The 27,851-nt window shown below is 34.7% G+C and overlaps 7 protein-coding genes across 7 annotated transcripts; 4 read left to right on the top strand and 3 right to left on the bottom strand.

Annotated features, from left to right (window-relative positions):
* Positions 1–276: 276 nt before the first annotated feature.
* Positions 277–3,579, bottom strand: LOC108779889 (UPF0764 protein C16orf89 homolog). Its single transcript, XM_018547425.1, has 7 exons — positions 3,477–3,579; positions 2,657–2,755; positions 2,291–2,440; positions 1,606–1,901; positions 1,309–1,450; positions 756–858; positions 277–505 (listed from the first exon to the last, which is right to left on the bottom strand). The coding sequence occupies exons 1-7, from the start codon at positions 3,577–3,579 to the stop codon at positions 364–366; spliced, it is 1,035 nt and encodes a 344-aa protein (XP_018402927.1). The 3' UTR covers positions 277–363.
* Positions 3,580–6,856: 3,277 nt separating this feature from the next.
* On the top strand, positions 6,857–9,220 carry Arp3 (Actin-related protein 3). The gene is made up of 6 exons (XM_018547350.1): positions 6,857–6,986; positions 7,555–7,735; positions 7,827–8,141; positions 8,208–8,522; positions 8,715–8,933; positions 9,014–9,220. The coding sequence occupies exons 1-6, from the start codon at positions 6,943–6,945 to the stop codon at positions 9,191–9,193; spliced, it is 1,254 nt and encodes a 417-aa protein (XP_018402852.1). The 5' UTR covers positions 6,857–6,942; the 3' UTR covers positions 9,194–9,220.
* A 466-nt stretch (positions 9,221–9,686) lies between these two features.
* Nulp1 (Nuclear localized protein 1) lies at positions 9,687–12,963 on the bottom strand. Its single transcript, XM_018547278.1, has 9 exons — positions 12,881–12,963; positions 12,490–12,769; positions 12,041–12,414; positions 11,711–11,933; positions 11,298–11,551; positions 10,916–11,225; positions 10,495–10,788; positions 10,230–10,414; positions 9,687–9,915 (listed from the first exon to the last, which is right to left on the bottom strand). The coding sequence occupies exons 2-9, from the start codon at positions 12,613–12,615 to the stop codon at positions 9,891–9,893; spliced, it is 1,791 nt and encodes a 596-aa protein (XP_018402780.1). The 5' UTR covers positions 12,616–12,769; positions 12,881–12,963; the 3' UTR covers positions 9,687–9,890.
* A 279-nt stretch (positions 12,964–13,242) lies between these two features.
* LOC108779781 (60S ribosomal protein L37a) lies at positions 13,243–14,440 on the top strand. Its single transcript, XM_018547289.1, has 3 exons — positions 13,243–13,406; positions 13,929–14,057; positions 14,269–14,440. Exons 1-3 carry the CDS (start codon positions 13,404–13,406, stop codon positions 14,413–14,415), a joined length of 279 nt encoding a protein of 92 aa, XP_018402791.1. The 5' UTR covers positions 13,243–13,403; the 3' UTR covers positions 14,416–14,440.
* Positions 14,441–14,981: 541 nt separating this feature from the next.
* Positions 14,982–17,522, top strand: LOC108779855 (leucine-rich repeat-containing protein 59). Its single transcript, XM_018547375.1, has 6 exons — positions 14,982–15,259; positions 15,823–15,882; positions 15,994–16,116; positions 16,188–16,401; positions 16,857–17,051; positions 17,142–17,522. The coding sequence occupies exons 1-6, from the start codon at positions 15,158–15,160 to the stop codon at positions 17,438–17,440; spliced, it is 993 nt and encodes a 330-aa protein (XP_018402877.1). The 5' UTR covers positions 14,982–15,157; the 3' UTR covers positions 17,441–17,522.
* Positions 17,523–18,990: 1,468 nt separating this feature from the next.
* Nf-YB (nuclear factor Y-box B) lies at positions 18,991–20,923 on the top strand. The gene is made up of 2 exons (XM_018547452.1): positions 18,991–19,334; positions 20,089–20,923. The coding sequence occupies exons 1-2, from the start codon at positions 19,226–19,228 to the stop codon at positions 20,628–20,630; spliced, it is 651 nt and encodes a 216-aa protein (XP_018402954.1). The 5' UTR covers positions 18,991–19,225; the 3' UTR covers positions 20,631–20,923.
* A 65-nt stretch (positions 20,924–20,988) lies between these two features.
* Positions 20,989–27,739, bottom strand: LOC108779897 (uncharacterized). Its single transcript, XM_018547438.1, has 4 exons — positions 27,373–27,739; positions 24,027–24,784; positions 22,121–22,261; positions 20,989–21,681 (listed from the first exon to the last, which is right to left on the bottom strand). The coding sequence occupies exons 2-4, from the start codon at positions 24,567–24,569 to the stop codon at positions 21,187–21,189; spliced, it is 1,179 nt and encodes a 392-aa protein (XP_018402940.1). The 5' UTR covers positions 24,570–24,784; positions 27,373–27,739; the 3' UTR covers positions 20,989–21,186.
* Between the last annotated feature and the right edge of the window lie 112 nt (positions 27,740–27,851).

The following is a 27,851-nucleotide window of genomic DNA, read 5'->3' on the forward strand; positions in this document are numbered from 1 at the left end:
TTTTTTTCAATACCTATTGAAATTCTAAAACCATATCTCTTTAAATAAATTCTTTTGCAAAATATGTATCTGCTGCACATTATATACCTATATATTATATAATTATATTTCAGCTCTACAAAATACAATTTTTTGAGCAACACATTATTTTTTACCAAATACGTTTATTATATTTATCCTTTTTAATTATATTTTTTTATCAGGAGTATAAGTTGATTATGTATCCATTTAAAAATAAAAGATATTTTTTTTCTTGTAAAAAATTGTAAAGCTGTAATGAAAAAAACTTCAACAAAAAATCCGTAATACAATAGAAAGAAATAAAAGTCGGATATAAAAGCGCTCTTTATAAATAAGAGAGATTTAAGGCTGACTAAGAGCATTTTCTATATTTTCTCGAATAAATACGGCGAGACTCGCAGCAGCAAGGCTTGTTGTATGATTATTACAGCCAAAGTCGGTTGTTGAAGATGATCGCCGTGTGATTTGATGTTCGTTTGAAGATCTAAAACATTCAACATAATTCATACTTTGCGATAATTTTCTTGCAAAATATTTGATAAATGCATGTAAAATCTTTAACATAAATACATTAAATACATTCTATTTAACTGAAGTCGACATATTTATTTATCATTGCAATTATATATTTTATATCAATTGTAACAATTAATTACGACATATAATGATAATATTGTAATTGCATAATTAGAAGCTTTGTTAAAAAGACATATTCTTAATGCAAAGATAATTACTCGATTACACCGAAACAGCCGCTCCAGTGAGGCCAGCTCAGTATTGTATCTTCATAATGTTTATCGACGAATTCGTAGTAACCCTCCATGCCGCATAAAACGACTAAAAAGATAAAGAAAGGCACGCAATATTTTTCATATTTTGTTTATATAACATACATACATACATACTTTCTTTTACTTAATCCTTTCACTACGAAAGACAGATATACTCTTTATTGTCAATGAAAAATTCGTCTATTCGAGAGTATATTGCGTCCTGGCAAAAATAAAAATTGAAGTATAAGTGAAATGCAAAGGGAGAAGTCACAGAAGCTTAAACAAAATGTCTAGAAGGCAAAAATTGAGACAACAAGAGGCATTTTTTGTTGTCTCAGTCTTTACCTTCTGGAAGCTTCGTTTACGCTATTATTACTTTTCTCTTCGACTTATAACATATACTCCAATTTTTATTTTCGTTAGGGCGCGCGTGGTCGGTTTTTGTTCGAAACATAAGCTGCAATTAAAGAATTAATGTACGAAATACAAATATTTTTATTGCACGCACGATTACCTTGTTCTAACATGAGATCTCGCGTAATGTTCGGGAAGCTCCATGATTCGAGATTAATGAAATCCTCAAAGATCCTGGCACAATACGCGGACACTAAGGAGGACAGCGATGTCGTTTTATTGATGACCTCTTCGCATCCCAGCTAAAACCAATCTCTTTTTATTAATTAAATTTGTACAGAGATAAATGTAAAAATGCCTGAAAAAATTGCCTTTTTTCCTCATGAGCGTGATACACGAATGTTGTAATATATAAATAAATGTACGATGTAATAATTAAAGTTTCCCAGCATCTTACTGTTTTAGCAACTTGAACGATGAGCAGTCTGTGCGTAAGAGGATATCCGGTAGTATTATCATCCTTTATTAATGTGGCGACACAAGCAACAGGAATCTCGCATTCTCCCTTTAAACTGCTACGCACAATTTCGATTAAACATTGATCGCTTTCCGTTTCAGTGGGCGTTCCATGCCATATCGATCGAATAACTTCCTGATAGCTTAACCGACGGGGATGGGATCTCGATTTTGAAAAAACTCTCGTCCACGATATAGGTTTTATCCACTGATTGGGACTGTTTAAAGTCGATAGCACTGTAAAACTTTAGACTTCACAAAACTTGACCGATAATGTGATAAGCGGTAGCATTAATCAATAATTAAAAAATTGATATCGTTTTCTAACGATATAAATTTAAATACAAAAAGTAATTTTGGAAATTCTTAATTTCAATTTTAAAGAATTAATGTAATTTTAAAAGGCAAATATTGTTGAAAGCGATATTTTTAGTGTTTCAAATCTATTTTTTACACATTCTTTTAAAGAAGCTTTCCTACATTTTTCTACAATTATTTACACTTTTATCTTCTTCGTAAACCCATGAACTTCAAATATGTAAAATGTGCAAAAAAGTAAAATACATTAGAGGAGATAAAATCCTTGTTTTCCTGTGTTTAATTATATATTTATTATATGTACTTACTTAAAAATTTAGTTTCATTCTTTGGGGTAATAATCTTCATCAAATGTTTTCGAGTCAAATCGGATAGTACAACCATTTCTTTGAGAGCGATGAAGAATTTGTCTTCCAAATATTGGACGTTTTCATGTAGGAGCGCCGCCACCAAATTAGCTATTTTATTTATAGCGACAGATTTAAAATTGTATCACAAAAATATGTGTAAATTTTTATATATTTAATACAAAATTAAAATTCTTAGCTTCTAACTCAAGCTTTATATTTTAGAAATCTTAATCTGCTAAACTTCTCTTAAAAATATGTGATAGTATAATTTATTGATAACATATTGTGCGTATTGGTTTTAATTAGGGATTAATGATTCTTTACCTTCGGTTAAGGTTACACCGAAAGCAGCGTCCAGATTCATCTGCTCTGGTCTGTTGTTCATGTAGTCAAGAACCTTTTGTAGGGCGACTAGTTTTTGCTCTAGAATAGTCGATTTTATCGTTTGATACTTAAAGTGTAAGAGTATGGGCTCCGTTTGCCTACATCACATTTGCTGACAGTTTGTTTGCACATAAAAGTTATTACCTACAGCTCAAATGCCTATCTATGTATTATTGCATATAAATACAAAATTAAGAGAAAAAGGCAATTTTATCGCCTACAAATTGCCTGCAAGCATTTTTGCGCACAAACATAAATTAAATTAAGATGAAATTATGTAAGGAAATAATTTGTATTTTTAAAAAATTTGTTTTTTATAGTAGAAAATTTGTGTTTTAAAAGAGAATTTGTTTTTAAAGCAGAGAATAATGCTTGTAGGCAATCGATCTATAAACAATAATGTAATATACGAGTGTGCATTTAAATTACATTCGTATTTTAATTTTATATTTATGCGGAATAGTACACGTAGACAATAATTTTAATGCGTAAAACAAACTGTCAACAAATGTGATGTAGGCAGATATTGTAAGCAATCAATTTGTAGTGCTGTCTTCATTTTGAGACAAGTTCTTTCTCAAATGTTTTCAACAAAAAAATTTAATAAAGACCAAATGCACATTAAATATATTTAATATACATTTCAATCAATGTTCTAAAAACATCTCGGAATGATATATTTTCAATATAATAAAAAACATTTCTTTCTAAGTTTACTTAAATCTTTTATCGCCCTGTTTACTGTCATTAATTCACTCACGGAAACTTTCGGGATTAAATGCCGCTTCGGTTCGCAACGCGAAGTAAGCGAACAGAAGGAGAATCCTGAAGACACTGGAACATCCTGGAACTCTAGTTTCCATCGGGGCGGCTGTAAAGAAAAACCGATAAACTTCATTTTCATGCCGTTTATATAGGCTAAACCCCCACCGCGTGAGCACATCGACTAAGCTAAACGTCGGCGAAATTTATCGTCAATTGCCTCTTCTCCGATGAAGAAAAAGCGCGATGCTCTCGAAGCGAATTGGTAAATGCCGAAGCACGTGGTACTACTTTTTCTTCATGAGGCGGACGTGTCCTGACAGGAAAAGTGTTCTCTACGGGACCTGGATTGGCTTTCCGACCACATTTGCGAGAGATTCGCTCTCTATTTTCAGCGACGATTCTGTTCCAATTTAAAAAAGTTACCATACAATTACAATAGCTTGTAATTATAGAATACACCCTTTTAATAATGATCCTACAGTAACAAAATTCTATGTTTCAACTTGTTATTCCTAATTTATGGCAACGGACGTTATTAACAAAATAGTTCTTCTCTTAATTAAATTTTATCTTTCTGCACGTTCTCGAGTGTTAGAAAAACACTTGTTAAATGTATATATTCAACTTTATATTGAATAAATATATAAACCATTTTAATTTAAAAGAACAATGCTCAAAATTAAAATTAAAAGATAAATAGACAAAATGTCTGCCTTTTCTTGAATAAATACTTCAACTTCGATGCTATACATTAATACTTTAATTATATTTAACCCATCCAATTGTTTACAGATAATTATTTGTTTAATGTATTATTCTCAAATCGTTATTTTTTAAGAGGAAGAATATTTAAAATACGTTTCCAAATATTTTTTTTACCAATATTCAAAGAACATTTTTAAAAAATGTATCATTTCTATAATTACGGAATAGTATTATATAAAAAATATATACACACATAGATAATACAAACATAAATTTAGGTTTTTTTTTTAAAGATTTTTAGTTCGCAAGTTATTCTCATTTATTACTGGGTATAATAAATAAAAACTATGAACTAAGATAAATAATGAGCATATACCACTATACTGGATCTTTTTTGTGAGAAATTGTCTTTAATATAATTCAATTAAATTAAATTAAAATAAACGTTTTTCGGTTCTTTTTTTTTTAAATTTAATTTAATTTAATTACATTAAAGACAATTTCTCACAAAAAAGATCCAGTGTAGTGGTATATGCTCATTATTTATCTTAGTTTATTTTCAAACCATGTATAATCAATTAATATAGTTTTAAAAACTATGACTTACTTAAGATAAATAAATGTTAAAAAACTTGTAATGCATAATATCTAAAAATAAATGGTCTCCTGTTTATTTATTCATACATAAGTAATGTAATTCATATCATACAAACAATTTACAATACGCTAGAGTTAATTACATGTACAAAATAAGCCCCTTATATATATGCGTATGCCTTTTATATATTTTTTTCTATAAAGATATCTCATATTCATATCATATTTCTAATTCAAAATTTATAATATATTTTTGCATGCAATAAGTAAATTCTCGTAAATTTTCTACTATATTTATTTCTTATCTTCTGTTTAATAATTGCGAAGACCATAAATAAAAACGGTCGTAGTGATAAAAAGTCGGAAGATGTCTCCTTTTATGTAACTTCATATATTTCACAAGCTTTTATTAATCTTACTAGTTTAGTATTAATTTTCTTAAGAGATAAAAAATCTCTACTTTTCTCAAAGTTTTCTGTAAGTCTTATTGAAAGTCCTATCTAAAAACCCTATTCTCTATCAGGTTAATTTGGGCAATGTATAATTCATAATATAAATATGTTTATAAGACACATATATAAGACAATAATAAGTTAAATATATTATAAAATTCTTAAATTAATATACATAAGTCTAATGCATATATCAGTCTGGCAAGTCCAAATGCTAATAATAAACAAGTACTGAGTGTAAAATCGTACCTGTAATTTAAACTTTTTTTAAATGTACAATAGTTATCGATCGTCAGCAGTCAACACTACGTTTTCGAACGTTCTAATAATCAAGTAAGGTTGCATTTATATATATATATATATATATATATTTCTTTGACTGAAGTAGAAATTTCTTATTTCTCTGCTACATATATATATATATATATAAATATATTAGATACATAAATTAAAAGTATCACATCGATCTGATCTCATCTGTTTCAATCACAGATCATCATGTTGGTCAGTGTTGTCTCCGAATTCAATCTCTAGCTGCAGTCTGTAATCCATGGCAACAAAGACAATAACCAGAAGCACAGGCAAGCGAAATCTAGACTGCCAACCGAGCTTCAATATAAACATCAAGGAACGATGAAGGGTGCCACTGTTTCCCAAAAAAATGTCAGGCATCCTTTGCATCCTTCGATCAAACCTTTGGATGTAATTCAGGCAAATGCGTTGTGCACGTGTCTAATCGTATTTCACTAAATGGCAAGACACAGAAGTCCTCGGTCATCCGGGATTCGGTCCATATTCTTCAAGGCAGTCGGATAATCTACTTCAAATCAACTTAACGAGTGACTCCTCGTCTTGACGGTTAATATTCTGCATCGCCGTATCTATTAAATTAAAAAGACTTACATGAACTCTCTCTTTTTCTCTCTAAAATGTCAAATCATGCAAAAGGATTAGCAATGAATTATTTGACATTATAACAATACTAACCGCATTATCGGCCACCGTCTTTGACACCCATTTTTGACAGATCTTGGGCTTGACCCTTTACACGCATGTACAACACAAACACTTCGGTACACTCAAGTACACATGTGAGTTCGTAATCTCGCTGTTCTATCACAATGATCAGAACAAAACAAATGAGAAGTAAGGTTATTTGGGAGGTCGAATTTTAATCTTCAAAAATGTTCAATCCTCAATGTCTTCTATCTTCAACGCAAAGCATAATTATGGAATGATGTATGTATATATGTATGTACAACATATGTTGATATACATACATAGGGTAGTCAGATAAAGTGTAAGCAAGGTAAGTAATATAATTGGTGCAGATAGTGCAAAATAAGTTTCAACATGCCGCTCCCAAGCACAAAATGTGCATCTTGAACTACACGTAGTTACAAATATTTCCGACTGATAATACAATATTTGGTAATCCAGGCAATAAAAAAAAGTCCGAATCGTCTTTCAGGTGCCTTTAAGATGCCCTGCTGACCACAGCAAGAAATATGAAGGTTTCGTTCCTGGGTGCGCTGCGATAGTGCGATCGCGATATCGCGATATCTCGAGGAGCCATCTGCCATATACCGGGTGTCGCTAGCGTGCGTGCCGTGCGTCGAGACTGCCGAGAGGCGTGGTATCGTTTTGGTTAGCTGTGATCGTTGTCAGGCATTTGCCGGGATAAGAACGATCGGTAGTGTCGAAATCATGCTCGGCCGTCTCCCCGCGTGCGTCATCGACGTAGGCACAGGGTAAGCATCACCCCGGAACGATAGAACAGCCGTGATCGATTTTGGAGAAGGGTGGAGTCGGTTTTAGGTTAAATAGTCAACCGATCTGTCATCGATGACATTTCGGACCGGAACACGAGCTTTTGCATAACGCATACAGTGTAAGAGAATTGATAAATCAGAGTCTTTTCTCTCCATAAAATAAATTTGATTAATTGATTCTGTTATGCTTTATGTATTGTTTGTAAAGATCTGTGTACCCGTAAACTTCGGCCAACCCACTGCGAATTAAACCCCCTTCACCCCTCGATGATTCACGTGTATCTTACATTCTTTATGTTGAAGAACCCCTTTCATCCCACGCCGGAAACGTATCGGCGTGCATAAAAATATTTTCCCGCCCACACACAATCATGATACGCTCAGTGCCTCTTGTTGATAATCTAGCTTGCCCTTTTTAGCTGTACTTTTTTCACGATTCATTTTTTCTCTTTTTTTCTCCGACATGTAGAGAAAAGGAGGAAATATGAACTGTATAAAAAGTTCAACTTAAAAAAACGAGCCTTATCTAATCGTGGCATTATCGCAGGTACACAAAACTTGGATTTGCTGGTAATAAGGAACCACAGCTGACTATCCCATCAGCGATTGCTATCAAGGAGACAGCTAAAGTCGGCGACAATAATGCAAGGAGGATTACAAAAGGAGTGGAAGATCTAGATGCTTACATTGGGGATGAAGCTTTTGAGGCCACTGGATATTCGGTTAAAGTATTTACTCGCAATCTATTTGTTTGATTCAAAATTGGATTTTTTTCTTTTAAATGATTAACACTTATATATTTTAATCCTTAATTTGTAGTATCCAGTGAGACATGGATTAGTAGAAGATTGGGATTTGATGGAAAAGTTTTTGCAACAATGCATTTTTAAATATCTCAGGTCAGAGCCTGAAGATCATTATTTTCTCTTAACCGAACCACCTTTGAACACACCAGAAAATCGAGAATACACTGCGGAAATTATGTTCGAGTCATTTAATGTGCCGGGACTTTACATAGCTGTGCAAGCTGTTCTCGCCTTAGCAGCCTCATGGACAGCTAAGAACGTAGAGGACCGTACTTTGACAGGTGTCGTTGTTGATAGCGGAGATGGTGTAACTCATGTGATTCCAGTAGTATGTATATAAATGCATAACATCAGAATATCTTGTGTTGAAATCTAAGTTATTGCGTTTTTATAGGCAGAAGGTTTTGTCATAGGAAGTTGTATAAAGCACATTCCTATCGCTGGTCGCGATATTACATATTTCATACAAAGTCTACTGAGGGAACGAGAGATTGGGATACCACCTGAACAATCATTAGAAACAGCTAAGTCAATCAAAGAGAAATACTGTTACATATGCCCAGATATATCGAAGGAATTTGCTAAATATGATAGCGATCCCACAAAAATTAAGAAATATGAAGGTATTAACAACATCACCAAACAACCTTTTGTGGTGGATGTTGGATACGAAAGGTTTCTTGGACCGGAAATATTCTTCCATCCCGAAGTAAGTTGTCTATATACATGTAATTATTAATTTATATAAGGTTGTTCTTGTCAGCTGCACTTATATTGCATAATTCATCTTTCTTCGTTTTCCTACGTTGGAAAAAAAGAAGATTAACCGTGCAAGAAATTCAACTAAAAAGAACAGACCTGTAATCAACGCCTACATTTTCTGTATATCTCAATATTTCAGTTTTCCAATCCGGACTTTACAACGCCGCTCAATGAAATTGTTGACGACGTGATTCAAAACTGCCCAATCGACGTTAGAAGACCATTGTACAGTAATATTGTATTATCGGGTGGCTCCACCATGTTTAAAGACTTTGGTAGACGATTGCAACGCGATATTAAGAAAATCGTCGACACGCGGCTTAAGCTCAGTGAAACGCTAAGCGGCAGCCACATTACGGTAGATATCAGGATCATAATAATAATTTATTTTTATGAGAGAAAATTAATATACTTTATTAAATTCTATTTATATTCCAGCCGAAACCAATAGATGTTCGCGTAATATCGCATCATAAACAACGTTGTGCAGTATGGTATGGTGGTGCATTACTGGCCAGTGATCCAGAATTTTACACCGTTTGTCACACAAAGAAGGCGTACCAAGAGTACGGTCCTGGAATTTGTCGTTATAATCCCGTATTTCATAGTATGGTTTAAGAAATAAATAGGACGAACACGACGATCGTAATCATTTTTAAGAGTATTGTCATTTATGAATGTAAAGATTATCTAATAATATTTACTTCGTTTTTCTAATATGGTGCTAAATGCAATTAAAAATAATTCGAAGATTCCGACTTGTTGGTACACTTCATATTTTATACTTCTTTTTACACAGAATCATATCGATATGTTTAAGTACATAATTTAAATCTATGATTAGATTATGAAGATTATGAAAATTAATGTACATTTATTCTTGTTCTTAATCAATTTTAATCAATCATCGTTCATGATGATGTATGACATATACTTGTATACACTGTGTATGAAGTGCATAGAATTTACTATGTATTTTATTTACTGCAGTATAGATATATTTATCATATTTACACAAGACTAAAAAATGCGTATATAATAGATTTATAATAATGTTACAATATAATTATTTGTTATTTAATATAGTGATGCATATAAGAATGCAACACTACATGTGAAAGCAATTTTACATACAGCAAAAATTCTAACAAAACTTCAATTTTATACATAAAATTTCTTATACATCAAACAGTTCTGAGGGGGGGGGATTATCTTCTCTTATTTAATTATTATATGTACTATTGTTTAAAACTGCATAATCTGCATAGATTTCTTCTCTGGTTCTTGCCAAGTTCCGCACAATTAGAGAAAATTATTATTGTGGTTCTTCATTTCCCTCACTAAACAAACAATAATTACAAACAAAATGTCATAAGTAATGTATGAATGCACAACTAAGTAATGAAAGTTTAAATGACATGAGTTTAACCTTAGCGCTTTCGTTGCATAATTAAATAATTACAGTTATATTATCTTATATTTTTAATCGTCTATGATCTATAATTTATAATAACCATAATTGATAACTTATTTTAAGTAGTTTAATTATATATATATATATATGTCAGTGGATAAAAAACTGCAAGATAAGATATTATATGTTCCCATCTTTTGTGATGATATTGTTTTTTTTTACTTTCGCATATGTACTTACAGTAAATTCAAATCATTTAAAGCAGCAGCCGCACCATTGATATCCCTAAAAAGCGAAGAAAAAAAGAGAGAAAAGAAATTGGAACTATCATTTGGTCTATCATTCGCTATAGGCCTTTTATAAATATCAATGCTGTCTAGTGGTGGTAATGGATCATGTGATAATACTGGAGCGTCACCCTGGATCTGCATAGCAATATACAAATTTTAATAAAGTTGTATTAATATTGTTTCATTTTAATACAATGTGCAGAATACAAAACTACCTCCTGGATGTTAACTATAACTTCCTGTAAATCTGAAAGTATAATGTGTCTCAAAATGTTCCTTGGCAGCTTTCCCCGATAGCGTGTGTGGCGTTTTACTTGACAATATTTGATATAATCATCTTTAAGCTCGACTCGATTTAGCACAGAATTCACACATTCTTCCAACCACTGTAAAATATCTGTCTCTTTCCAAAGACGGAAGCTACGCACCACATATAATTTTTGTAGCTTCTCTAGAGCCGGTGATGTGTTGGCTTGTGCTTGAGAATTGAAGAACTTATGAGACATTACCTAAAAAATTAAATATTTATATAATAAAGTAGCATTTCTTCAGAACACACATTTGTTTTGCTCTGAAACAATTATTTCAAAAAGTGTCATATTTAAGACAAATTTTTTCTAAATTTTTCTATGATACCTTCGAATCTGCTTGTATGCTACATTTCTCCAATAAGATCATCAAAACACCTGGAAACATGATAAGAGCATTTTGCAGAAGAGTACACGCATCAGTTTTATTTCCCAGACGAAAATGAGCCAAAGCCAGGCTATATGCAATGTTTGGTAATTGAGTTAAATTTCTGGAGTCCTCCCACAGATCACAAAACTTTAAAAACCATTTATATTCCTTGGCTTTTAAAGCATAAAAGTCAATAAACAGGACCACTGCTAATGGATCACCCTCAGGATCCAATGACAGAAGAAATTTACAAAATTCCAAGCTTGTTCTGAAATTTTCATTGATATGAATGTAATCTTACAATTTTTTACCGATATTATTTTGACTCGTGCATATTTACCTGTAACAAGCACGTCCACCGACAAATCCAAGATGTTTGAAAAGTGTTATAAAAAATGCACGATTCTGTTGCTTCCTATAATCCAATCGACATTTCGCAGTTGTTATATTGAAGGATGGATGAAACGCACATTCTAAGCAATATAGAGCCCGTTTGATAAACTCTGCTGCATATGCTAAATCATCAGTTAGTTTACATATTTCAGATACCTGCAGGAGAGAGTCTATATGGTAAGGATGGGCATTTGCTAAATTCTGAAATATAATAACTTGTATTAACATTTATATATCAAATAGATTTTGAAGTGAACAATTTTTATCTAGCAAATAATATATGATAAAACAATTAAAGATACTATATCAGATATGCTAAGCATTGTCTAATATCACTAATGTTGCTGCTTATTGACTTACGACTATATTCTCTGGATTAAGACTTTCAACAGCTTGCAAGAATTTAAGCTGTACCTCTTTGTATGAGGCACTATGTTCATATACAAAGTAATGTACACCATTTGTGGTCTTTATAGAATGATCTAGAGACATGTATAAACCAGATCTTGTTGTTGATATCAAAGGACTGTCTTGTGGGCAAATCAACCATGTTTTCCTTCCAAGACGACCTTTATTTTTCTTGCTATAAGAAACAAAGTATTTTTTGTTCAACAAAAACTTAAAAATTACAAACGTTATCTGTATATCACATAAGTACATGTAATGATATATATAAAGATACAATTATACCTTTGCCCAGACTCTACAGTTTTACTACCAAAGAGCCTCTTTAATTCGTTATATGGATTTAAGTATTTACGTTGTACAATTAGTATATTTTCCTTGGATATGTTATCGACCCATTGCGCTTGCAAAACTTGAGTACTGCAACCTGGCAGTGGCTCCCCAAGCAATTTGTTCACCTCCTTTATACTTTGTTCAATCTCATCTATGTTCTCGTTACATTCTGCATTGTGCTCTTGTTGGCTCCTGAGTCTCTCACTTTCCAACTTCTTATGTTTTTTCTTCTTCTTCCTACGCTTTGTGTCATTGTAATCTACATCATTTGTAACCAATTCTTCATTTTCCTGCCAGTCACCAGTATCTTCCTCGTCAGAAATCAACTGTGGACACAACTTTAACGTTACCTTCATCCATGAGGGAATAAAATGATGTGATAACATTTAGTTTCTACATACCACATCGAAAACATTAAAAGATTTGGACTTGTTGCTGGTTACTGAGGCTTCCATGTCACTCGTGTCGTCGTTACCCGTTTCCAGAGTCATATCACCGTAAACCTTTTTCATATATCGCGTAGACATTTTAAGATAAATATATATATATATATATATATAAAGAGAAAATGTACTCTTTTTTTTATTTTCAAAAATTGGAATTTGCTGCTATCTCTAGTCGCAAGAACGTTTATGATCTCAGTCTCATAAATCTTGAATATTCATCCGCTTCCGTGGTAATCTGCAAAATTTATCACCTCTCGTAACGAGTTCGTAAAATCAATACATAACATTCTCGTCTAGTACACTTCAAATCAGATTGAGAGGCATTGAGAGGCACACTAATACGCACGATACAATCGATGCAGCTCTAGTCCTCTTACTCGCTCTTACTATATAAGCGAGTGATCTTTCCAGGACAAGAAAAAGATGTAGAATGCCCTACAAAAGGATTTTGTTCAACGATCAAAATAAAGAACTGTAGAGATCGCGAAAGACCGAGGTTGGAAATAGGTCAAGTGCAGTTTAGCCAGGTTTCACAAAGTTGATAAGTTAACAGAAGGCTTAACCGACGAGGAGAGAAAGCCTCCCTCTGTCCCTCTCCTTTTCTCGCCTTCTTCGTTGACACGTCGCGCAAAACACGCAATTTATCCTTGTCGATAGTCGGTACCAGCAGCAGCACTACCAGCCGTCAAAACGTTCGATCGCAAAACACGAAGCGCGGAGTCGAATCACGTCAAATGCAGACAAGTCAGCGCGGTTATCAGCCCGTCAGCCGTTAGATGAGCCACGTTCGTTCGACGCTCACGTGAACTTCTTTCCTCATTCCTTCCGGAGTTCCGGGTCTTTACAAGAGCGATCTCCACTTGTCAAAAATGGTGAGATATTTTATCGAATATTCCATATCAAATCTTACTGAAATCTACGTGATGTTGATCACCAAATAAGAATGATAGCTATCAACAAAATTTTTATGTATATATTTTACCGTAAAATGCTAATATTACATATCTGTGAGGACTCTAATCTTATAACAAGGTTATGTTTTGATCGCGACTCTTCTTATTCGGGCACTAGGAGTCAAGCGTAGATAACTTCACGTAACGCCGATATATATCAAGCAAATCTTATCTATTACAAAAAATTTATTAAAAAATTAAGCTTACATGTTTCGACTCATTTTTGAGCCTTCTTCAGAGACAATAAAAGTCCTAGTCAGTCTCGCTTGTGCATAGTGGTGAATCGTAGCATTTGAATTTTGTGATTTGATAATTTAATTTAATACTGTCAAACTATTTGTGGTGACCACAGACTTCTATATATACTACTATTTCTGATCTTTAATATTATCGAAGTTACCTGTAAATGCAGAGGTCCTAAAACTGCTTGAATTTTTACAGGCGAAACGTACAAAGAAGGTAGGAATCACCGGAAAATATGGCACCCGTTACGGTGCTTCTCTTAGGAAAATGGTTAAGAAAATGGAAATTACCCAACACAGCAAGTATACTTGCTCGTTTTGTGGTAAGGTAAGTAATTGTACTTTATACTATGAATTGGAAAGATAAATTCTCAAAATGTATTTAGTATTCTTTTTAAAATTAAGATTTTGATATTCTTTTTATCATAGACATGTTCTATTACTTTTTAATCTTTTATACAAACATTATTTCATAATTTAATACAGTTTGTTCGAGAGGCTTTCAACTGTGTTATGATACTATTTTTATTTTCTAACAGGAGGCCATGAAGCGTAGTGTCGTAGGAATCTGGTCCTGCAAACGATGCAAAAGGACTGTTGCTGGTGGTGCGTGGGTATATTCTACGACAGCCGCTGCTTCAGTAAGATCAGCTGTACGTAGATTACGTGAAGTTAAAGAACAGTAAATGTATGTAATAAATATCTTTTTAATAACTTATTCTTGTAATTTTATTTAATACAAACCAACCAACTTGTTTTAATACAAATATTGCAAGATATTTTAAAAAGAACTTCGAAAGTTATCTGAAAGATATTGACTTAAGCGTCGATTTTAGATGTTCATCTCGTTGGGATGTATAAGCATGTCATATTTCCCGAACACAGTGCTTAATAGCTTAAAAATACTGTTTCTCACACACACATTGAGGGAAACGTAAATAATTAATTTTTAGCATCGTAATTATTTTTTAAATTTAGTAACATTTTTAAATTGCTTTAATCATTTTTTATATAATAATGACAATAGCTGCGTTCGGCAATGTAAATCTGAGGCGTCGGAGTGCTCTTTTTCTACAGTGTACGTGACATATATATATATGCTATAATATAAGAGCACTCCGATGCCTCAGATTTGCATTACCGAACGCAGCTAATATTGGTCGACGCGCTCCTGCTACAAATACTACCGGTTGTGCCAGGCCGCCGACCGATGGCGCTACCATCGAGTGCTGCAAGCGAGTTGGAAATCGCATCACTGACGTGAACCTTTCGATTTGATGTGTGATCGTTACATATCCAGCGTGCTCCCGGATACGTGTACCTGTGCTTACGTGTACGGGGCATGTACGCGGGGCTCGATAATCGCGATCTGACGTCGCAGACGCACGAAGTGGTCCGCGTTCGCGTATCATACAAGATTCGACAGACATGACCATCAAACTGAAGCTAAAAGATGTGAAGGACAAGCTGAAAGATGACACCCTGGACCTCAGCTTGTGCGACCTGGAAGAAGTACCTGTGCGAGAAATTGTAAGTCCTCCTTATTTTGTTTTTTTCTTTACAAAACTAAATGGAATGCTTATAGAAATCTACTAACTTTATGGAATACCTTATTGTATATATTATTTTAGTATAGTATATAGAATATTAAAATATCTTTTGTGTAGTATATAGTATTAAATTCAAAAATTTATTTATGTTAAAAAACAAGATAATCATTATTTATTTATTATTTTATTATTATTAATTAATTTATTATTTATATTAATTTCTTGCTTTTATGATATACACAGTAAATAAATAAAGTTGGATGGAAGATATTCCAGATTGAATAACAAGCTAAAATCAAAACAATACTCATAGATATTATATTTATTTGATTTGAACCGTAATAATAAAGTTAATCTTAATTGTAATCTTGATCCGAAATACCTTCCATCAAACCTTTTATGTAATTTTTCTAGTATAAATTGAGGTACGAACACTATTCAATTTAAATATAAAATAATTAATATAATTATTATTGTATAATGTCATAGAATAGGAGTAATTTACAAGTATAAATATTCCTTATAAATCATGTTATATTTCAGGCATCTCTTAGGAAAGCCACAAATGTCAATTTATCAACCAATCTTCTGGTTTCGCTGCCGGTAAGTTTTATTGGACTTATAATAATTGAAAGATATTTATATAATTTGAATATTTTATAGCAATTTTTAATATTTGTGTGTTTTTTATTGTGGACATAAAATCTTTCACAGGCCACTTTTGTTACATTGAAACAAATTGTAAAATTAGATCTTAGTAGAAATATGTTGGTCGAACTTCCTGAAAATTTTGGTGAGATGACTCAATTAAAACATTTGGATTTATATGCTAATAAGGTAAACTGCTCTCTCCTTATACTTAGACAAAACTCTTAGACAAAACTATACTTAATTTGCATAATTTACAGATCAGCAGATTACCTTTGAGCCTAAGTGAATTAAAAAATTTAAAGTGGTTAGATTTGAAAGAAAATCCTTTGACCGAGGCTGTAGCCAGCGTTGCGGGACCATGCAGTAATATGCGCGAGTGTCAGGCATGTGCTCGTAATATCGTCACTTATTTGTCCAACGTTAAACTTGTCATTGAGGAAGAGAGATTACGTAGATTAAATAATATCACAGGTGTGCATCACTTGTTGCATAATTCCAGTAAATAGTAGTAACTAACAGTAACATCAATATTTATGTTACAATACAATATTACTGTTACATATCACCATTTTACATTTACATTGTTAAGGGCTGGTTACTATCTTTACTATGTGTAAAAATACACATCTAAACTATGTGTTAATAATCTGTTCGCATTGTTTGCATTTTTTGCACTCGGCGTTTTCACTTTCTTTTTTTTTAATGCGTAAATATATCTGTCTTATTTTAAATTCAAAAATTTGAGGGGATTTCAAGCAACTATACATTAGTAGAAAAATAGACATAAATGAAATGAAATTATAACACTGACATTACACTAGGCCTAGTTTCTGTTTTTAAGAGTTTTTAAAAGCTAACTGTGAATTATGAAACTGGATCTCAACTAGTATTTACTGACATGTTGCTGTATATTTCAATCAATGCAGACAAGGAGGTACCAAGTACAAAAAAGGAGAACAAGAAGAAAAAGAGAAAGAAGGATATCGAAAAAGAGAAGATGAATGGAAATAAAACTGATTCTCCAAAACAGAGCGAGGGATGCTTGCAAGACAATAATGATAGTGTAAGATTAACGGGATCATCTAATAATATGTCTATGCGTAAATCAGATAAATCGACAGGTAAATGAATATTGATCTTAAAAATTTTTTAATTTATAAATAAAAAATCGTTTATATATCATGCATTGTTTTATGCTGCTTATGACCCAGGTTCAGAATTATGCCGATCTTTCATGTGCGTGATTGTGAGCTTTTTCATGATCAGCTCGGTATTGATTATAGCAATGATGCTTTCATGGCGTTATGAGCAAGAGACAGACATGTTTCTGCAAAATGCGCAGACATTTTCAGGGCTGCCGTTAAAGAATTATCACCGACAGACTACGGATTATTTGCAGCATATAATAAAGATCGCGACTGTCCAGATCAAGTTGATTATTGATGCTGTAAGCAATTTCTACAGAACTCAATTCGAAAGCAGCACAAGTAAGGAAACGAAAGAATTATAAAATTATTTGTCTATTTCTGTTATATTTAATTATAAAACTTGGTAAGATCGGAAGGCTTTTGAATTTGAAGAAGATAACTGGAGTAATGCATTTAATATTTTGTTGTATCATAAAAACTTATTTTCATCAAATAAAGAAATATTCTTAACAGACACGTCGTTTATTTTTCGATATGTTTCACATTTTAACACCAGAATGGTAACGTCGATGTTATCCTGTTAGAACAGCCGAAGGTGACAATTCAATAATTTAAAAATTAATTTCTATTTTTATTTTTAGTTAATGGAGTTATTTTGATATTATTTATATTATTAGAATTTTTTGATTATACTATTATCTACATATTTTTAATATTGTATATTTAATATAGAACAAAAAAATTGACATGATTAGCGAAGCCATAGTGCATTAGAGATAAAATGAGTATATCAAATAAAAACTTGTAAAAATGATTATCGAAAAGTTGAAAATTTGAAAATATATCTTTTTTTTTATTTCCTTAAAGAAAAAAGATCAATTTTTAAATAGAAAGAAGCCCACGAAAAGAAATGTCAATATTAAAATTAGTAAGTACAAAATCAATACACACATACATTGCATACAATAAAAATAACACATTTTATACATGTAGGATGCATTTATCCATTTTTATGCAGCAGCATACAAAGAATCTTCCTCCGCATGAATTGGTATGAATGTGACCCCTTTTAGGATGTTTACCGCCACAAAGAAAAAGATAAAAATCTGATGCAGTGCCCACGCTAAATTTAAGATCAATCAATGAAGGTGTACAAGTAAAAGTTTCTTTAGTAATCAAGAATATTATAATTATGTGACTTTTTTATTATTTATCGTGTCGCATTTTACTGTGTGGCAAGTACAATATAATATTGATAATTTATTGTTTATTTTGTCAGGTTGTGATAAATCTGCAATAATGCCAAAAATTGTGATAAATACACAAAATACTACCTGAATAACAAATCAAAACTTTGACTTCAAAAAGCTCATTTAAATTTGGGTAAGCAAATTACATTTATGATGATCGGTGAAGTGTTCAACACAATGATTTTAATATATACTTTCGTTTATATTAACTTGTTAAATTAGTATATAAACGAAAGTAATGAAATAGCATAAGTGATTCTTAATTCCTGTATAATGATTATATCTTTGCTCAGCAGAGAAAACCGATCAATGAGCGCTCAATGATTCGTTAATATTGATGTCTTTTACTATGAGCCAATTGCACAATCGGCGATTCTAACGAAAAAAGAAAAGTAAAATTTCATATCGTAAGGAATAGTTCGACAGTATTTGAACGTGGCGCGCGTTTACAGTGGCTAACTTGGGCAATTTATGGAAGAAAAGTCCCTAGTCTGCTTCCGCAAGGTTACAGTTTGTCGCCAATTGGCCAAGTATATTGCAGGCCTCTCTGATTGGTTGGTCCAGTTAAAAAATTCCAAATACCGTTCTCCGCGAATGGCTGCAATCGATCTTGACGTGGCCAAACTGCCAAAGTTGGTCAAAGTGATTAATTGGGACGCTTCTCGAACGTTAGCATATATTCATTTGTGTTTGTAATAAATTATCCTTAAACTTGAAACAGATTCAGTGATTAACCTTTCACTGCTGAATAAACATTTTCCCGTCTTTCCATTTCGCCTTCAGCGAATCATCGTTGGCGTCAGACACGCACGGCGCACTGTTGGGCAACGAGATACGTTAGCCTCCACAACTGCGGGTTGGAAATCGCATCACTGCTTCGTGCAAATAATACCGAAGATGGAAAACAGCGGCGAAAGCGGCGACGATGGTCCTCTAGGATCGACATTTCTGGGTGGAAATACCGTTGCTGCGTCCTACATTGGAGTACAGTCAGATGATATGGAAGGTAGGTTAGCGTTCCTTCCCCCCAGAGTCCAAGAGCCAACTTCGAGAATAGCAAAGTAGTCGAGTTGCTCGAGAGTTTCACTGAATGTTATCTAGATCCTTGTATTTTGTATCATTAAGTTTATATCAAGTTAGATAGGGCTGAGTGGAAAAGAGGAATGCAAGTATGTGACTATTTCCTCGGACTACAGCGTTTATGCTTCAGTTTGCGCCTCCTGCATCTCAATCGATGTCGTTTTATGTTTAAAACTAAATTTTTATGTTTAAAACTAAATTATTTACACTTTAGTTTGATTTTAGATTTATTTGTCATTGTACTCCACTAGATACTAGATTGCACTAGAACTTTCCTCCCTTCTCACTTTTGTCAAATCTTACATTAGTTTAGCTATAAAACATAGACCTTGTAGTTTTATCTGTATATATCCAGAATTTATCCCTAGTAAGTCTATCACTAAATTTTTCACTATTAATGTATGATTTTTATCTATTAATTATCTTAAAGACATGAAGCATAACAAATACTTGCAAAGAGAGCACATACCTGCTATCTTAAACTTTTATGTAGGTTGTACTATTAAAATACAAAGGTACAGGAATATATCAACTTTTAAATACTTACGAAAAGATTTATACTTGTATTTAGACAGTATATTTACATGGTAACTCCCTTATAAGTCGTCGCGGATCAGATTACAAGTCTTTTGGGTAGTAAGACAATGTATAAATCTTAATAAATGCTTTGTTTTAAACAGATGATCCCGAAAACACAGACGACTCAAATCATGGCACAGGAGATCCTTTGCAGAGCCCTGGAGTTTCCACTGGTGGTGGGCTGCTTCGCGAGCAGGATCGCTTCTTGCCGATAGCGAATGTTGCTAAGATCATGAAGAGAGCCATTCCAGAGTCCGGAAAAATTGCCAAAGATGCGCGTGAATGTGTTCAGGAGTGCGTGTCAGAATTTATCTCCTTTATCACTTCGGAAGCTAGCGACAGGTGTCACATGGAGAAGCGCAAAACTATCAATGGTGAAGACATTCTGTTTGCCATGACTACGCTCGGCTTTGATAATTACGTCGAGCCTCTGAAAGTGTACCTGCAAAAATATCGCGAAGCAACAAAAGGTGACAACCCGCCTAACACACCAACCACTGGCAATGGAAAAACAGAGCCGCAGAACATGTACGAGGATCAATTGTTCGCTATTACCGCGACAGCGTCCAGTGTGAGCACTTCCGACTCGTCTGTCATTTACAGTTACTCGTCAAACGAGCAGATGCAGTTTCAACTTTCCTGATCATTAGGAGCTAAAGTGATATTGATATAAGTATTTATCGTATTTGTTCAGAGATATACTGTGATCTGTGAAACATGGGCATACAGATGATCATGTACAGATCTAATTATGAGGAAAAGAAGAACGGTATTTGCCTAGCTTAGCAAAGTATCTTAAGTTTTAACATTAAGATCGATGAGCATTATAAGATTCGATTCAGATAAAGTATCAGAGAATAAAATAACTTTAATCTTTGTAAAGAAGCTTGTAAGAGTGTGTGAGCGCAAATAAATCGGGGCTTTTCGCGAACGATACCTGGTTGGAACAAAGTTGGTGGTTTTCTTTTACTTTTTCGAAAACAAGGATGAAAACATAGCCGATTCTTTTATTTTTCTATTGTTTAAGTTTAAGCTCTAAGACGCATTTTAAGCTACTCTTTAGGCTGCGAAATCTCGCGGTTCAGGCCGTAACGGAAACTAAGATCGAGCAATCGGGCGTGAACCGGCAGTAAATCGGCGTATAGTATATAGAATTTATTCGTAGAAAATGTTCGTGAGCGTGCGAATCACGTTGTCCTTTACTCCGGTAATTGGGCAGGTGAGAGCAGGAGCTCGTGTCCCTTCGTCGCTGGCGACACGGAGCGGCTTATGGGCGCGACCGGACGTCCTCGTTCCCGTTCTTGTCGCATCGACGGTGGCAATAGCGAGGCGGTCGATAATGTTCCCGGTCCCGCATCCGCTTTCCTCGCCTTCTTATGCGAGGCGACCGGACAGAATCGCCAGCGACACTGACCACAGTGGCATAGGCAGAGGCACAACAACACGCGGAACAGACAGCACAGCAAACCGGCGCACAGTAACGACGGGCCGACCAGCCTTAGCTGCGGGCTCAGGAAACCCTTCTCCCCGGTGCCGACGAAAGAGATAACTAAACCAAGTGCGGTGGTCCCCAAACCGACATAGAGCACGGTGTTGACCGCCGCGCTGACCTCGCCCCGTTGATGAATGTTACTGCTGTCATCTTCGTCGTCGTCCTCGCCGCTGCTTCCGTAGCAGTAACTGGCATCTCTTATCTGAAGTACACGATTCCATATATTATTTTTATTTTCTTTAAATATCCACGTTTAGCGAAATACTCATTTTGCAATTGTTGGAAGTTAATTCCTTCGCTGAGACAGGATTTTTTAAGTTTTAAGTGAAAATATCGAGAAATGTTCAACATAAATGAATGAAGAAGACCATATTTAATCGAGACGAGCTTGATGATATTTTTGTGTAAATGTTTACAATTTTTAGTTCTAATTGTAAGAGCATTAAAATTTCTATTCCTTAAAGGTTTTAACACTTCAAGGTTTCTTCCCCTATATAGATTTAAAGGCGTAATCCAAATCAACGCGAAGAAAACTTTTAATAATTGCAAAACACATTCTACTGAAAGTGAACAATATTATTAACATCCTCCTTTCATCTCTCGCTTTTCTTTAATATTATACGAGTATCCGAAACAATTACCCGGTTTCTTTTCATCCATCGTCGATGTGCTTCGCATTGCTTTGTTCTGTATCCAGGTGACGTGGGAGATAAGGGAAGTGGTGAAGGTCTGCTGCATCCTTGCCACGCCGCCTTGCCACCAGGTCCTCCCTGACCGCCACACTGAAATACGTAACTCTCAGACATATCATTACGAATAATTGTTGAGGCCAATGAATCGCATGATCTTCCGTTAAAATGTAAGTAATCGCATTGAGTCGTGCATTATTTTAATTGATCACCTTTAATTTATTGTATCTTGTAACTACTTTATATTCTGCAATAAAATTCCGTGAGAAATTCACAGCGTTCTAGATAGGCACAATATAAACCCTTCATCCCCCTTTGTAGCTCCTTTGAACGTTGACATGAGCTTTACATGAATGAACAGAGTATTAAATTATTTCAGTAGATGATATAGCGAAGGAATATATGATCTATCTAAGCGATTGATATGTTCTTTGCTTTATGATTGTCCGACTGATTTCGTCGTAATCGGCCCGAAGGAATATCGATCAATGAAGTATACGCGTACGCGATATCTCGTAAAACTTTTACGTCGAGCCTTATTAATAACGAGCTCGGTTCTAGATTCAGAAGAATTCAGCGATCCTAATTTACGGCGTTTACGCGAAGGGATCGAGATCGCTTTTTCAACGGCCGTGAACTCTTAATACTTACCCCGTATACGTAAGATCGTGGGGGATACCGTGGTAGCGGCGGAATGAGTCTGGTGGCAAAATTGGAAGGTAATTCTCTACCAATCTTACCCCCCCGTAATCGCTGTCTATCTCGTCTATCTCGTCTAATTAATAGAGCAGCCTGCATCCCGCTCGTTCATTTGTGTATACTATCGATTGAGATCTCAGCCCCCGATTGCCCAGTATTTTTTCTTTCTTTCTCTTTTCTTATTCTTTCCCCCAATACGATGCGAAGAGACCAGTCCACCTCAAAGTTCCATCAGCGATCGATACCGATCTAATGTTGCGCTATCCGCCATCGGCATCGATCGCTGCTCGTTCTCGTCGATGATAATCGTGGGAAGCATGTTTCACGCTATACTGAAATTATATTACGAGCCTTTAGCCAATTTGAGGGCTTGGGAGATATTCGGGCATGGAGAATCTGTCGCCTCTCTTATGCTGCTCGACGGGTTTATCGCGTGTAATACGCCACCAGACAGCCGATCGATGCTATTTACTATATAACGTTGTACGAGGTGCCGGCAAAAGAGATGTGGTGCAATCAGAGGGAGCATATACGCATTGAGTGAGGGTGAGTCGCGCTAAAGCGATAGAGAAGAATTAAGTGAGCGGATAATTGTCGTTAATCTAATTTGTCAATGATTGCACTTGGCAGAAACGACGGTGTAAAGTGATTGAATTTTCGGTCAATTGTGTGTTTAGACACTAAAGAGTTGAAAAATTAAAATAAATATTCTCCCAAAATTTATGGCGATAAAGAAACGTCCTATTATTGACTTTGATAATATAATAACGGATTCTATAGACTTGAAAAAAATGAGGAAACGTACTGCAAAAATAACGCAAACGAATATTGTTAATAATGATTTCTATATACACACATATATCATTTTTTATTATTTGTAAGAATTGTAACTGAGCGAACTGAATAATCAATAGTTTTCTCTGCCTAATGCGCACATTGCGGAGGACGCAAAATTGATCTCGCCTTGCATGATTTCTGTAATAAGTACGCGTGAATGTAAGAAGGTGAAAGATAGTAAGGGTGACTTGAGCGAGATATAGAGAAAGAAAGAGAGAGAGAGAGAGAGAGAGAGAGAAAGAGAGAGAGAGAGCGGCTAAAGAACAGCGTGAGCCCGAAAGAGGCTGGTTATGAGAAGAGAGTACCCGATGATGTTACCCACCTGTAGCTCCGAAGTAGGAGGCGAGACTCGGAGATCGAGGATCGAGGGTGGCGGGAAGGGAAAGTTGCTGGACTTGTTGGCCGGGAAGGTGGTGGCGGATGCCGAAGATTCGAGAGAGAGCGGGGGCGGTGAGATTGGGAATTGGATAGGCGAGACTGGGGCGATCTGCTGGGACTTGTGACGGCGTCGATCGTCGATGGCCGGATGGAATGCAGCGGACGACGACGACGTTGACGTCGGTGCCTGGTTTTGCGGTCGTGGGGCTTGCTGTGCTGATGCGACTTGATGCGGATGGGCGGCGAGCTTGGTCGGGTGATGGTGATGATGGTGGTGGTGCTGATGGTACTGATGGTGATGCTGATGCTGGTGTTGGTGCTGGTGCTGATGCTGGTGATGCTGATAGTGTTGCGGATGACGCGCGCCAGGCGGTAAATTGGTCTTCAGTCTTTGCGGAATGACGTTGACCGGCACCTGCTTGTTGAGCTGCAGCCGCTTCTGCTTCCTTCGATTGGCGATACTCGCACCACCCGCCGCGGCGTACATCTTTCCACGGGTTACCGGGTCGCTTCCTCGTTTGTCGTCTCAAGGCGACTCTGTATTCGGGGCAGCCCCCCGTTCCCGTTACGAATTACGTTGCATAATTGGTTGACGATCGGTCCTTGCCATGGTGTATGTTGTCTCTCGCACCTTCGTTCTATCCCGAGAGAATATCACTCCCTTTCCCTTTTCTTTTCTCTCTCACTCTTTTCCTTGCCCCTCTGGAAAGGCAAGAAACGTGACGGAGCTCCGCCCGTCTTTGGCGCCCGTCATTACGGTCTACGTCTCTAAATCACTACGCGGCAAGCACGATTAAAAGCGATCCACCTTGCGTTGGATCAAATCATCACTAATCGGCGAACGCGTAACGCATTATTATAACTATTAGTAACTCGTGTACAACGCAAGTGGATTTAAGTTGTATCATATCTTCCACATACGTAATTAATTCCGGAAGGTGAAAATATACTTACCAATTTTTAATCAATTTCTAAAACTCGAAATAAACGATATAATACCTATATGTAGATCTATTCTTCTTTTTAATTATCGTTACTAATTTTGTATTTTCTTTTGTACTTAAAGCAAAGTAATACTTCAGATTTTAAATAAGAAGAAGGAAGCAAAAAATTGTAAAAATTGCAAGTAAAAACTTCAAGAATTATATATTACGAATATTGTAATCAATTACAATCGCATTTTTATATCAATGTCGCACAGTTTTTTAATTTTGAATTTTTCAATAGTCATTTAAAAATTGATCTGTCGAATATTCTGATTAAAATTTGTGTTTTCTTAATAACAAAATTATTAATTATTTAATTAGTAATTAGCAGAGTAATTAATGTTATTTTCGTACGAAGTGTTATTTAGAATATTTCGGTTATGCGTTCGCTGAATATCAAATGTAAAGTTATGTTTTACATTTAATTTACATTTAATTGTCACATCTATATTCTAGCATAACACAAGAAAATTCTACTTACATAATCATATATATATTTATTTAAAAAATAATTTTTTTTGAAATTGGGAACACAGTTTATAAATAAATTTTATTTAATATAATATATTAGAATAGTGAAATAATAAATATGTTGTACATGATAGAATAATTGTAATTACGTAAGATTTTTTTATACATAGATATAAATTTATGTTACATACGAAAATATTTTTTAATTAATTTAAAATATTTTAAAACTCATTGTCAGCTTGTATTAATAAATGACAATCCTGCGAAATAATCTAATTTCCTAATTTTCAAAAAATTATTTCTTAAATTTATTTTGCTAAACTATACATCATTGGTTCACTCTTAAAATAAATTTAGACAACATGAACTGACTGATTTGTGCAAAAAATGTATGATTTATTTAGGATTTAAATTTAATCGATTTACAAAGATTGTGAAAATTTATAATTATCGTTACACCATTATTTACAATACATATTCAAAAGGGTATTAAAAGCAGTTTCTACTTTATGCATATTTACACACACATTTACAAAAGTGCTTGATTAGTGATTACATACTGCAAGCGCTTATTGCGAAGAAGAAGCAATGAGAAAAGAATAGTGAAACAAATTGCAGGCCACGTGCAAAATGTGCGAATTTCTTTTTATTGATTACTGCGATCTTTTATAGCTGATCTCAGCAATGTCTATTAATTTTCCAAAAATAATTAAATAATTTTTTATCTCTAGAAGAGAGTAAATCATTTAAACAAAAAACCGATTATATATATTATCAGTTTAAATTAATTAACTTATCAATATTGATAAATGCAATTATTAAGAAACTAATAATTGCCTAAATTTTTAATTTTAATCTGTTTTAGATTAAATCTGTTAAAAAAATTTTCCAAGTTAATGAATCTAATATAATTTGTAATTCGATTGTGCACTGACAATTTAAATAAATTAATTTTTACTAACAATTTTAATATAAAATTTCTAACAATTTAAAAAAAAAGGAGGAAAATTAAGTTAATACTATTATAATTCAAACTGATGAGACACAATGCGATTAATTATCTCCCCCTTTTACAAAGATGTAGAAAGTGGCAAATAATTAATTAACACAGTTGTCTCTCTTTTTATTTTCTTCTATCTTTTTCTCTTTCTTGAATTTCAATATGCTGCATAAATAGCGTGGTTGCTAATCTGGATGAAATAGAACAGAAATATTATTCACGTTAGAAATCAGCTGCTTATACCCGAAGATTCGGAATCGTTCATCAAGAAAGTTGTCCACAGTGCGGCGGTTAAAAATGCATGATGAGTGAGTTGGATTTGTTAGTCGTTGGTATCTAACGAATAAGCGGCATGCATAGGCGATGGATATGTGCGTACATGAAGATATATATAGACAAGGAGATATTCGACGTGATGGTCCTCGGACGATTGCGGTACCAAAGTGGACCATGGCGAACACGACACGCAAGAGGCACCAAGAAGAAGAAAAGAATGTTATCATCTACTTATAGATAAATAAAAAATTACAGGCTGACTGGTGGCCCCCGGGTACATCATGTAACTCTCATTCTCTCACGACAACAATGAAAAATTCTTTTTTTTTTTAAGGGATGAATATATTAGAGGTATCTAAGGACAACGAAGACGACGACAACAACGAGACAACAAAAAGGCTATGCTGGAGTACATCTTTTTCTCTTTTTTTAATTCGGTCGCAAGTGACCGCTGCAGCAGCGAACGGCGGCAGCAACAGCAATAAATATATATAGCAAACAAAAAAGAAGAAACAGGCATCAAGCCAGCCAACAACATCAAAAACGACTGCGCGTACCAACAATTCGAGAGAGAGACACAGAGGTATTGCAACCGTGATCAACCCCCTTATTTACTCTCTTTCTCTGTTTGTCTCTCTCTCTCCCTCTGCCTTTCTGCCTCGTTTCCTCGACTCGTTCACGATAAACAGTGATACATCGACATTTTGTCACCCCGTTGCGCTCTCGCGAGGGTTTTTCTTCTTTCATGCGCTGCCCTTGTCCGCGTTCGTGTCACTCTTTATCACGAACGATTTGATGCACGAACGACGACGACGCGACACGTTTCAACGAATGGCGCGTCTCACTCGATCGCCAGCAAGGCGCACGAAACCTCCATCGCCCTCCTCGCGAACGTAGACGCATCCGTCACCCTCGAGCGTGTGTGCGACCACCCACGACTACCGACTAACGGACGAGCAGCCGCAGACAGCCGCACCGCACGCGCCTTTACCCTCTTTCTTCTTTTCTCTCTCTCTCTCTCTCTCTCTCTCTCTCT

Source organism: Cyphomyrmex costatus, unplaced genomic scaffold (assembly GCF_001594065.2).
Source record: "Cyphomyrmex costatus isolate MS0001 unplaced genomic scaffold, Ccosl1.0 scaffold1211, whole genome shotgun sequence".
NCBI lineage: Eukaryota > Metazoa > Arthropoda > Insecta > Hymenoptera > Formicidae > Cyphomyrmex > Cyphomyrmex costatus.